The sequence below is a fragment of the Pecten maximus genome, chromosome 13, assembly GCF_902652985.1.
Source record: "Pecten maximus chromosome 13, xPecMax1.1, whole genome shotgun sequence".
In the NCBI taxonomy this organism is placed as follows: domain Eukaryota; kingdom Metazoa; phylum Mollusca; class Bivalvia; order Pectinida; family Pectinidae; genus Pecten; species Pecten maximus.
This window is the reverse complement of record NC_047027.1, coordinates 4739813-4753363: the sequence shown is the minus strand read 5'-3', so window position 1 is coordinate 4753363 and position 13551 is coordinate 4739813. Positions and strand designations below refer to the sequence as shown.

General features: G+C 38.9%; 1 protein-coding gene across 5 annotated transcripts in view; it reads left to right on the top strand.

Annotated features, from left to right (window-relative positions):
- Positions 1-13551, top strand: part of LOC117340235 (nephrin-like) — a 96567-nt gene that overhangs the window by 21292 nt on the left and 61724 nt on the right. For all 5 annotated transcript variants that reach the window (XM_033901989.1, XM_033901992.1, XM_033901991.1 and 2 more), the window contains one exon: positions 12329-12460. In XM_033901989.1, coding sequence (XP_033757880.1) covers positions 12329-12460 — 132 coding nt within the window. The remainder of the gene's footprint in view (positions 1-12328; positions 12461-13551) is intronic.

Sequence of the window (13551 nt, the reverse complement as noted above, 5' to 3'; positions counted from 1 at the left end):
ACTCTTTTTTTGCTCAAAAATGGGCCAAATTACTATTTTTGAATTTGAAAGGTTGGCAGGTCTGTAATTTCATTGTCCTGTAAAAGACGTATGTTGCAGGACAAATATGATAGAATGGCCACGATTTTAGTAGTTATAAAAATGGTTATCTAATATCAGGTTGATAGGAATCCCGGAAGCACTTTTTTGGCCAAATTTCAAACATCTTGTTTGTCTATGAGAAAAAAAAGCTTAAAATATGATGTTTAGGGAATTACATTTTCACAAGGAGATCTGAGAATGTACTTCTCCAGGGCTTGAATGTCTAAATGTAATCATACTTTATATTATTCATGTAACATTTAAATTTTAAGTGGAAATATTAAAATACTTTAAACTTTTGAAATGGTAAATAAAAATAGTCAGATTTGATCATTTAGAAGTGAATTGTCTAGTTGTTAAGTGTTTACAAAGATGCATTCTTAAAGAATCGTGATTATTTTTGTGATCACAAGGCCTATCAGATTATTCTCCCGCTGAAACAGATTCTGCTGTAAGCTGTATTGAGAGAGTTATATCATTCAGGCTTGTGAACCTAAACGACAGATTTAACTATGGCGTACAAAGATTTTTATAGCTTTAATTACGAAAGTTTTTGTCAAACTCATAAACGTACCCTAGTTTGATGGAGCATGCCAAATATCAAGTGCGGCAAAGCCTCGGAATTAAATTTGTAATTTACAAGATAGTCATCTGCGTCATTATAAAATGTCGAGATGATTTGAGAATTGTGTTTTCAGAGACATAATTGGGGAACAAAGTAGTTTAATTTACAAGTTTGGAAATGATCTGACCTTGGAAAGAGATGGTTTTAATGTTGATGCTTCACAACTCTGTCATAATTTCCGTGTCGAAGTGAGGAGATAACCCAGTAAATAAATGATGATCCTGCCTCCTGTTTGTAGAATACAAGCAACGAAATTAGAGCCCGACTAGAATTAAAACTTCCTGGTGTAATATCGTAAAAATATACATGAAATACGTTTTTACCATTATTATACTATAGATAACAAAACTGTTTTTCATTGGCGAATGGATTATGCTCTCACAGAGGTCAAGGTCACATTTCCAAGTCAAACATACATGTACACTGCAACATAATGGAGGTCACAATGCATGGTGACCTGTCACACACCAGTTCAGAGGTCATACAATGTCACAATAGAAAGGTTATGGAGATCATAACAGGTTATAAAGGACATACACAAGGTCAGAGGTCATAACACACCAGGTTAAAGGTCAAAAAGGATGCAACAATCAAGTTCATCTGATATATCTGTCTTAGAGTTCACAATACGTTGTCGTAGGGTTTACAGAGAATTGTGTGGGTTATAGCACACAAAGTCAGGGGTCATAGAGGTCATATAAGGTCACTGAGCACTTCAATGTCTAGAGTTCACAACACGTTGTAGGGTTTACAGAGAATTGTGTGAGTTATAGCAAACAAAGTCAGGGGCTGAAACTCTTTCACATTCTGTCAAAAAATGAAACAAAAAACAAAAATTTGTTATAAAAACTGTCCAAGATGTGTCAAAAATTAATATTCACAAACTAGTAATATAAAGGCATCCTTTCAATTCAATTTCAAACAGTTTTATTGACATAAAAACTGGTGACAAAAAGATTGAACAAGATTTGATAGTAAAGAGTCTACAACTATACACACAAAAGAAAAACAAACAAACAAACAAGATTAGTTTTAATATTACATTCCTTCAATGGCCATAACTGTAGAAAAAGGGGCAATGTTTAGCATAATTAAATGGATATGGTTGACATTACATGACATTTTTCAGACAAAGTAAAAAGGATTGGACACCAGGCCTATTTTAGTCCTATCCAAAGCCTCCTTTTCAGTGTTTTATTTGGAGGTATGATCCTGTTTTACAGTGCCATAACACACCGGACTTACAGAAGTCTCAACGTGTTGCATCCTCTTATACAAACTGTTCAACTTTACCAAATTTGGAACCATCACACTTTGTACCAGAATAAAACTCTGATCTGCCAAAATGTGGGACGTGAATTTGTTGCTGTCTGGTCGAGTTGATAGGATTGGGATTTCCATAATGAGGATTATTCCATCATTAATCAGACGTTACGGGCCTGTTTCCAAATAGACGTCGGCGCTTCCAATAATTTCTCTGTTCTACGACATGATTCCGATTTGCATATATATATGTATATGTACTGATATGGAGGTGAAGGGAACTCTTGGGATACAAGCCCATGGAGATGTCCTCCTCGTCATATATGTATTCATGTTACAGCTCCGTACAAAGGCTATTAAAGGATGGAGTAGAAATATATTTATTTTGGTTCTATCCGAGTTATGTGCCCGACAGAATTTTAAAATATTGACACAATGATGTATAAGTACACCTACAGTACTTGTCGTAGAAAACAATATACAGAAAATTAAAACAATGATGATTTAGTGGAAAACTTTCAGTGTAAAACCCTGAAATAAGCTAGATAACAGCTGAAATATGTAATTCACTGTATTTTACTGACCAGCTCATCCCCAAGTAAAGTAATATTGACCTCCAGGGCTTATTACAGACATAAAGAATACTGGAAATATTTCTGTACTAATACGTAGATACATTTCTATTGAAAGGCTTTTTTCTGAACCAGTTATATTATTTCATATATTCAAGCTAAATTCCTACAATTTTGCTGTATATTCCTGAAAATTTTCTTTCCATTTCACCAAATTTCTTCCCAAATGAGGCCAAAATGTCCCAATCCCAAATCAATAAAAACCTTTGAACTTGATTTGGAATACCTTTTTGTGGCCTGCATATATTGTACCCTGTGGGTTGTTGTGTCTGAAATCTACATTGTACTTTTAAAGTTCTACGTAGTTAATTTCACTTGATTGCCAGATAATTGGGTAAATGAAGGAAACAAACTGAGCAGAACTTGTCATGTTTAACGACTAAAAATATGATAGTTGATGCCACGTAGCTGTTGAAGTCACAATCAAATCATAGCTCTGAGAAACTGTGAATACAATATTGGATCTAAGGTCCACAGAGACTTCCTAATGGAGCAGCATGTTGAGGTGAGTCAATTCTCCATAGAAGTTAACAAGTCCGCTTTGTCTTTCATTCCGCGTCAGCTGAAGTGCCAAGCTGAATGATGGCAATTCGTCGGTGAAAAAATCCTCAGTGATACATGAATCCTGTAAAGTTTTAATGAAAACATGCGGGCATTTGTTTTGTGAGGTACCAGCACTGGAACACTCCCGTATCAAACATAGCAATGACGTCAGCAAATCAAGGTGTTACAGAGGCTTGTACATCATATCTAAGGCATCAGGATGTTTGTTTTTATTACAGCCATTTGACTGTTTGTACTCTAACTGCCAATAAATGAAATCTGAACTTTAGTCTTTAAGAAGCTTTACTGATCAGGGTCTTTGGCAGGTTTGTGGTGACTCAAGATTATCATGGAAATTTGTTATTTTCAAAAAATATTAACAATTCTTAGTTCATAGGTAGTCAAAGTAGATTTAACACCGTATATAGGTAGTCAAAATAACTAATATCATATTTAGGTAGTCAAAATAACTAATATCATATTTAGGTAGTCAAAATAACTAATATCATATTTAGGTAGTCAAAGTAACACCATATCTAGGTATAGTCAAAGTAACACCATATCTAGGTAGTCAAAGTAACACCGTATATAGGTAGTCAAAGTAACACCATATCTAGGTAGTCAAAGTAACACCATATCTAGGTAGTCAAAGTAACACCATATCTAGGTAGTCAAAGTAACACCGTATATAGGTAGTCAAAGTAACACCATATCTAGGTAGTCAAAGTAACACCATATCTAGGTAGTCAAAGTAACACCATATCTAGGTAGTCAAAGTAACTAACATTGTATTTAGGTAGTCGAAGTAACACCATATCTAGGTAGTCAAAGTAACTAACACCGTATCTAGGTAGTCAAAGTAACATCATATCTAGGTAGTCAAAGTAACACCATATCTAGGTAGTCAAAGTAACTAACATTGTATCTATAGTCATGCAATCCTTCCAAGGAATCTGACAAAGTTTTACATATAGAAAGTACTGGATATCAATCTCAATACGAGACATGACAAATTGAGGGAGAAGAGATTTTCTCCTGTATAGCTGGTTGGCAATGAAAATTAATTGAAGCCTCCATTTAAAGATGTGTTCACCGTCTACAAGGTCTGACGTCTGGTAGCATTGCATGGTACCAGGACATAAATCAAAGTGAGGCTTTATAGTAAAATTGACGTTTTCATGTTGCAAGCAAAACCAAATGTGATACTTCACTCCTAGTTTGAAGTGAAATGAGGTCAAACAAACTTGATCAAGTTATCATTCGGAGCCTCACTGACAACAAACGTTTCTGTGACTGTTAATTGAGAATTGTATAAGTGGTGGGGGAATTTTTCAAGGTTGTGTCTCTTGATAGAAATATATTTTGACATTCTAGACAAATTATCCATGAACTCGACTTCCATGGACCTGACACCATGAGTATCAACAAAATGTCGAGGGGGTATACTGCCAGCAGTGTTACTTCAGAGGTTTATGAAACCAGTCCAAGGAAATTCAGAAATGTTTTGTTTATCACATTACCAAAGTTGATGTGTTATTTAAGATCATCTGACAGTTAATGAACTTCTTGGTTCATGAACTTATTGGTTCATGAACTCTTGATAATGGCCATTTCCACTTTCATGGTACCATTCATGAAATTTTTGCAGCGGTTTTGTCTAGATTTTAGAGGTCATTGGTTTGAATCCAGGACAGGAAGAAAAATTTCAGCATAACTGGTCCTTCGGGCAAGTTAGGATTCAAAAGAACTTGCCCAAAGGTGAAACATAGTGGTCCAACTAAACTGAGTTAGTATGCAGTATCTTAAATTACTCCAGGGGAATGGTAAAAAAAAGAGAAATTTTGCATTTGTTAATCAGACAAGTAGTCACCAATATTTACTTGCCCACGGACCAAATCTACTGGCCCTGGGCCATCGGACCTGCGTTGTTTTCCCCGCCCTGGAATCCCAGCCTGGCTCTGTAACACAGTAGAGATATAGGAAGATATGAATTAGTCTAACCAGATGTATATCTCTCGGCTACACTAATACACAGTACAATGTTAGGGGTGCTTTATTGTGTATTGATAGCTAAGGTGGAATACTGAGGAAAGTTAGAGGGAAGTTGTTTGTATCGGCTAGAGGAAAGTTGTTTGTATCGGCTTGGAGGAAAGTTAGAGGGAAGTTATTTGTATCGACTCGAAGGAAAGCTAGAGGGAAGTTATTTGTATCGACTCGGAGGAATGTTATTTGTATCGGCTCGGAGGAAAGGTATTTGTATCGGCTTGAAGGAAAGGTATTTGTATCGGCTCGGAGGAAAGCTAGAGGGAAGTTAATTGTATCGGCTCGGAGGAAAGCTAGAGGGAAGTTAATTGTATCGGCTCGGAGGAAAGCTAGAGGTAAGTTATTTGTATCAGCTCGGAGGAAAGCTAGAGGGAAATTATTTGTATCGGCTCGGAGGAAAGATATAGGGAAGTTATTTGTATCGGCTTGGAGGAAAGTTAGAGGGAAGTTATTTGTATCAGCTCGGAGGAAAGCTAGAGGGAAGTTATTTGTATCGGCTCGGAGGAAAGCTAGAGGGAAATTATTTGTATCGGCTCGGACGACAGTTATTTGTATCGTCTCGGAGGAAAGCTAGAGGAAAGTTATTTGTATCGGTTTGGAGGAAAGCTAGAGGAAAGTTATTTGTATCAGTTTGGAGGAAAGCTAGAGGAAAGTTATTTGTATCAGTTTGGAGGAAAGTTATTTGTATCAGTTTGGAGGGAAGCTAGAGGGAAGTTATTTGTATCAGTTTGGAGGAAAACTAGAGGAAAGTTATTTGTACGATGGGCAGGATGCCATGCTTATCAGGTGTGTGTAATCTCCTAGAAGGAAGAAAGTCATGTTTTCATGGAGTCGTACAGAATAAAGACAATATTGTATTATACTTGGCTGGACATACTGCCAGGATTCCTTGTTCATGTCCAGATCAATATTCACCGATACCTGACAGCCGAGAAATTTCAAACGTTCTAAGATTTGGAACATACCCTTGATATCACATTTCAGGTTCAAACTTTGAATACAGTTTTAAAGGTCATATCATGTCTGGAAGAGTTCTGTCATATCTGTAAAAAATTAATATTTATGATTTTCATAGTTCTTCCAATTGTTGATATAGTAAAAGTTTTGTCAAACCAACCCTGTAGAAAGGGTGTAAGATTATTGTACCTGCTGTCCCCATAGCATGATTAAAGAGAGGCAATTTCTTTAGGATCTTCATATCTTTTCTTTTCTTTCTAGCAATTTTATTCCTAATGTCTCCCTTGACAATGCCTCACTTTTGGCCTTTAGTTTAGTGTTCGCCCCTGTAAGGAAGGCTTTGGGTTCTGTCCCCTAGCCGAGACAAACCAGATCTGAGTCTTAAAAAATGGTGGTTGCTACTTCTTATTGGTTCAATGCAAGACTTCTCTACTTTAATGATTTGACAATGTCTCCCTTGACACTGCATGCCCCACTGGCTGAGACAAACCAGAGCCTTTAAAATTGCTTGTTATTCTCTGCTTCATGTTCAGCTTGGGACTGGTTTACCGTTTTCAGTATGTTATCAGGGGTCACACTGCCGTGTCCAAGTGTGACAGTTCAGTGTGATGACACTATAAGAGTGCCTAGGTGTGATATTTCAGTATGATGACACTATAAGAGTGTATAGGTGTGGGACTGGTTTACCGTTTTCAGTATGTTACCAGGGGTCACACTGCTGTGTCCAGGTGTGACAGTTCAGTGAGATGACACTATAAGAGTGTCCAGGTATGACAGTTCAGTGTGATGACACTTTAAGAGTGTCCAGGAGTGACATTTCAGTGTGATAAAACTATAAAAGCTTCCTCCCATGGCCTTATTACGTTGATACCTCAAACAATACCAAATCAAAATCCCTGAAGGTCCTCCCTTACTTTCTACATTAAGGAGAAACACTTCTGTATCTATTCTTCTACTGTTGTATTAATAGAGGATCCTAATGAGATTGATATATTCCACAAAACTTAGTGACAAGTGTCGGTTGCTGTTTATCACAAAACTCATATTTATGAGAATGTAAGCAAAAACTCTCAAACTATTTTCTGAAGAAAGGCCAATTTTGATCGGACTGTAGGTCTTTTCTACGGAGACAACCATGCAATGTCACAACGGTGTTATTACACACTTGTCTTACAATATCGATGACATGATAGAACAGGCTAGTTATGTGATAAATGTGTATTTAAAACAAATACTCTTTTGATTTGATTATTGAGAATGAATTTGCAACAAAGGATTTCAGTATTCTTTAAAACGTATAATTGATGGAAAATGTTATTGAGATGACAACAGTAGTAAAGTACATTGTGTTACCGTGGTGACAGTTAACATTTTATCATCGTTCATACTGCAGCCATAACATTGTCAATTGGTCACCGTTCTGGACCAGAAATATCAGGAGAAAAACAACACGGTAATAAAAACAGTAATTTGTGTCCAGATTTGAGGGGGAGAACCCGTTATCAGACTCCATACCCCATATACTTTGTGTGTATAACTTCTATAACTACTGTTTGTGACTGGCCCTGTATATTTCGGCCCATACCCCATACTTTGTGTGTATAACTTCTATACCTACTGTTTGTGACAGGCCCTGTTTATTTCGGCCCATACCCCATACTTTGTGTGTATAACTTCTATACCTACTGTTTGTGACTGGCCCTGTATATTTCGGCCCATATACCCCATACTTTGTGTGTATAACTTTTATACCTACTGTTTGTGATAGGCCCTGTATATTTCGGCCCATACCCCATACTTTGTGTGTATAACTTCTATATATTTCGGCCCATACCCCATACTTTGTGTGTATAACTTCTATACCTACTGTTGTGACTGGCCCTGTTTATTTCGGCCCATACCCCATACTTTGTGTGTATAACTTTTATACCTACTGTTTGTGACTGGCCCTGTATATTTCGGCCCATACCCCATACTTTGTGTGTATAACTTCTATACCTACTGTTTGTGACTGGCCCTGTATATTTCGGCCCATACCCCATACTTTGTGTGTATAACTTCTATACCTACTGTTTTTGACTGGCCCTGTTTATTTCGGCCCATACCCCATACTTTGTGTGTATAACTTCTATACCTACTGTTTGTGACTGGCCCTGTTTATTTCGGCCCATACCCCATACTTTGTGTGTATAACTTCTATACCTACTGTTGTGACTGGCCCTGTTTATTTCGGCCCATACCCCATACTTTGTGTGTATAACTTCTATACCTACTGTTTGTGACTGGCCCTGTTTATTTCGGCCCATACCCCATACTTTGTGTGTATAACTTCTATACCTACTGTTGTGACTGGCCCTGTTTATTTCGGCCCATACCCCATACTTTGTGTGTATAACTTCTATACCTACTGTTTGTGACTGCATGGCCCTGTTTATTTCGGCCCATACCCCATACTTTGTGTGATTTCTATATCTACTGTTTGTGACAGGCCCTGTTTATTTCGGCCCATACCCCATACTTTGTGTGATTTCTATATCTACTGTTTGTGACAGGCCCTGTATATTTCGGCCCATACCCCATACTTTGTGTGTATAACTTCTATACCTACTGTTTGTGACTGCATGGCCCTGTTTATTTTGGCCAATACCCCCTTTATATGTGAGTTCTATAGCTATACTGTTTGTGACAGGCCCTGTATATTTCGGCCCATACCCCATACTTTGTGTGTATAACTTCTATACCTACTGTTTGTGACAGGCCCTGTATATTTCGGCCCATACCCCATACTTTGTGTGTATAACTTCTATACCTACTGTTTGTGACAGGCCCTGTTTATTTCGGCCCATACCCCATACTTTGTGTGTATAACTTCTATACCTACTGTTTGTGACTGGCCCTGTATATTTCGGCCCATACCCCATACTTTGTGTGTATAACTTCTATACCTACTGTTTGTGACAGGCCCTGTATATTTCGGCCCATACCCCATACTTTGTGTGTATAACTTCTATATATTTCGGCCCATACCCCATACTTTGTGTGTATAACTTCTATACCTACTGTTTGTGACTGGCCCTGTTTATTTCGGCCCATACCCCATACTTTGTGTGTATAACTTTTATACCTACTGTTTGTGATAGGCCCTGTATATTTCGGCCCATACCCCATACTTTGTGTGTATAACTTCTATATATTTCGGCCCATACCCCATACTTTGTGTGTATAACTTCTATACCTACTGTTTGTGACTGGCCCTGTTTATTTCGGCCCATACCCCATACTTTGTGTGTATAACTTTTATACCTACTGTTTGTGACTGGCCCTGTATATTTCGGCCCATACCCCATACTTTGTGTGTATAACTTCTATACCTACTGTTTGTGACTGGCCCTGTATATTTCGGCCCATACCCCATACTTTGTGTGTATAACTTCTATACCTACTGTTTGTGACTGGCCCTGTATATTTCAGCCCATACCCCATACTTTGTGTGATTTCTATACCTACTGTTTGTGACTGGCCCTGTTTATTTCGGCCCATACCCCATACTTTGTGTGTATAACTTCTATAACTACTGTTTGTGACTGGCCCTGTTTATTTTGGCCCATACCCCATACTTTGTGTGTATAACTTCTATACCTACTGTTTGTGACAGGCCCTGTTTATTTCGGCCCATACCCCATACTTTGTGTGTATAACTTCTATACCTACTGTTTGTGACAGGCCCTGTTTATTTTGGCCCATACCCCATACTTTGTGTGTATAACTTCTATACCTACTGTTTGTGACTGGCCCTGTTTATTTCGGCCCATACCCCATACTTTGTGTGTATAACTTTTATACCTACTGTTAGTGACTGGCCCTGTTTATTTCGGCCCATACCCCATACTTTGTGTGTATAACTTCTATACCTACTGTTAGTGACTGGCCCTGTTTATTTCGGCCCATACCCCATACTTTGTGTGTATAACTTCTATACCTACTGTTTGTGACTGCATGGCCCTGTTTATTTCTGCCCATACCCCATACTTTGTGTGTATAACTTCTATACCTACTGTTTGTGACAGGCCCTGTTTATTTCGGCCCATACCCCATACTTTGTGTGTATAACTTCTATACCTACTGTTTGTGACTGCATGGCCCTGTTTATTTCTGCCCATACCCCATACTTTGTGTGTATAACTTCTATACCTACTGTTTGTGACTGGCCCTGTTTATTTCGGCCCATACCCCATACTTTGTGTGTATAACTTCTATACCTACTGTTTGTGACAGGCCCTGTAAATTTCGGCCCATACCCCATACTTTGTGTGTATAACTTCTATACCTACTGTTTGTGACAGGCCCTGTTTATTTCGGCCCATACCCCATACTTTGTGTGTATAACTTCTATAACTATTGTTTGTGACTGGCCCTGTATATTTCGGCCCATACCCCATACTTTGTGTGTATAACTTCTATAACTATTGTTTGTGACTGGCCCTGTATATTTCGGCCCATACCCCATACTTTGTGTGTATAACTTCTATACCTACTGTTGTGACTGGCCCTGTATATTTCGGCCCATACCCCATACTTTGTGTGTATAACTTCTATACCTACTGTTTGTGACAGGCCCTGTTTATTTCGGCCCATACCCCATACTTTGTGTGTATAACTTCTATACCTACCGTTTGTGTTGGGCTCTCCATATTTCCAGCCATTACAAGCCCCCATACTTGCCTTTGTTATGGACTTTGAGAAGATATTAAAACACTAGCAAATTACATCATTAATTTTGTGGGATGATAATTGCATCAGTACAGTTGTCGCTGGTGTTAGGTGATGTAACAGTTTCCCTGCCATTGATCAAAGCCGGGAAATTGTACTCTCATTAATGTTTGGTGATCATTATGGAAAATTAAGTTAAAAAATAAGAGCAATGAAATGCAAGTCAAAGGCACTGCTGTAGCGTAGAAATATCACGTCTCATCGCCTCTCGATTAGACATTTCAGGATTTTGTGTCTGCGTGGATTCGGCAGTTTTGTGCAGATTCTCAGATTCTCCACCAATTGTAACAGGATATTGGGGGATCAACAAACTTAGTAATATGACAAGTCTAGCTAATTATAAAATATGAAGTCTTCTCCACCCCTAACCCATATCTCCTCCGTGGTAATATCTGTGCGGCTCCATTTATTTCACGTTTTCTTCAGGTGGCAGAGTGGTTAAGGTGTCCTAACACTTTATCACTCGCCCTCCACCTCTTGGTTACAAATTCGAAACCTACGTAGAGCAGTTGCCAGGTACTGACTGTAGGCCGGATACTCTCCGCATACTCCAGCTTTCCGATGCTTCCAAAACCTGACATGTCCTTAAATGACCTTGGCTGTTAATAGGACGTTAAACAAACCAAACACATTTTCTTCTCTCTCCTCCTGGAGAGTTCCACCAAATAAAAGCAACACTGAGAATACAGAAGTTGTCTCCCTTTTATAACCCATCCCATATATATACACAACTATCTGCAGTGTTTAATCCTCTGTCAGGATACCAAATCTTCAAAAGCTTCGTACATTTAAGAACTTGACATTTTGATACGATCAGTGAATTCCTGATGATGTGTGAAATACCTTTGACATTTTCATTGGCCGTCTGAAGAATTTATATTCAATACTGGTATTGTGTAATGAAAAATGATTTCACAAGTGACTGGAAGTTGGTAACTAGTGGATTAGAAAATAAACACTGATTTTATGACTGAAAATGTTAAAGAATTGTCCCTTATCTGGTCAGCTGGTAGATCAACATCAGAAACCGGAGAGTCTACAACATCTTATACTGGGGGTTTAACACATAATCTTTGATTTAAAGTTAACCCTTTCACCCCTACTGACCATATTGGACTTAAAATGATCAATGAATGGCAGAGTCCACTAAAGCTTCTTAGGGTTGAAAGGGTTAAGGAAGGGCATATTACAGGAAAATGAAAAAGTGATTTTTTTACGAGACTGAAATGGATATTGGTGGGCTTATTACAAAACTGAAATGGATATTGGTGGGCTTATTACAAAACTGACATGGATATTGGTGGGCTTATTACAAAACTGACATGGAAAGGTGGGCTTATTACCAGACATGGAATTATTGCTAGATAAATTAATGGAATGCTGTTTGTGTAATGTCACAATGTTTCTGTTTCAGTATTGGGAGAACAACACTTCCTACAGACTCCTGCAGATACACGAATCGTCATGGGACGTAGTACCATGCTCAACTGCTCTGTGGGTGACCGCGTAGGCAGGGTACAATGGGCCAAAGATGACATGTTACTGGGTAAGTGATACAAATTAGGTCAAGGTCATTACTGAAGGTCAATGTCACAGTTATGTTGGCTATTAAATCTCATTGGAAAATATAGGAGAATCTCGTGTCAGCTGTGGGATTTAAAGTTCAAGGTTACTTAATGGAGATTAATCTTCAGGAAAAGAATCAATTATAACGGCAAATGTATGTCAAGGTCACTTCAAGGAAGATTATGGAGGCTACAGTCCAGAACTGAAGACGGTTGTGTCCTCAACCCTTATTGTGGAGATTCTGCATGGACCCTCCCTATGTGATCTTGTCACATATTGTTCCCTGACAAACTCTGTGTTCTGTTCCTTGTGCCTACTACCCAATCTTTCCTGTAGATGTGTGCTGTGGAGGTTCCTTATGTTCTTGTGTGACCCTCCCTGTAGACACTCCTTGTGTCACCCTCCCTGTAGACATTCTTTGTGTGACCCTCCCTGTAGACATACCTTGTGTCACCCTCCCTGTACACAATCCTTGTGTGACCCTCCCTGTAGACAATCCTTGTGTGTCTGTCCCTGTAGACATTCCTTGTGTGTCCCTGTAGACATTCCTTGTGTGACCCTGTAGACATTCCTTGTGTGACCCTGTAGACAATCCTTGTGTGTCTGTCCCTGTAGACATTCCTTGTGTGACCCTGTAGACATTCCTTGTGTGTCCCTCCCTGTAGACATTACTTGTGTGACCCTCCCTGTAGACATACCTTGTGTCACCCTCCCTGTACACAATCCTTGTGTGACCCTCCCTGTAGACATTCCTTGTGTGACCCTCCCTGTAGACATACCTTGTGTGACCCTCCCTGTAGACATTCCTTGTGTGACCCTCCCTGTAGACATTCCTTGTGTGACCCTCCCTGTACACATTCCTTGTGTGACCCTAGACATTCCTTGTGTGACCCTCCCTGTAGACATTCCTTGTGTGACCCTCCCTGTACACATTTCTTGTGTGACCCTCCCTGTAGACATTCCTTGTGTGACCCTCCCTGTACACAATCCTTGTGTGACCCTCCCTGTAGACATTCCTTGTGTGACCCTCCCTGTACACATTTCTTGTGTGACCCTCCCTGTACACATTCC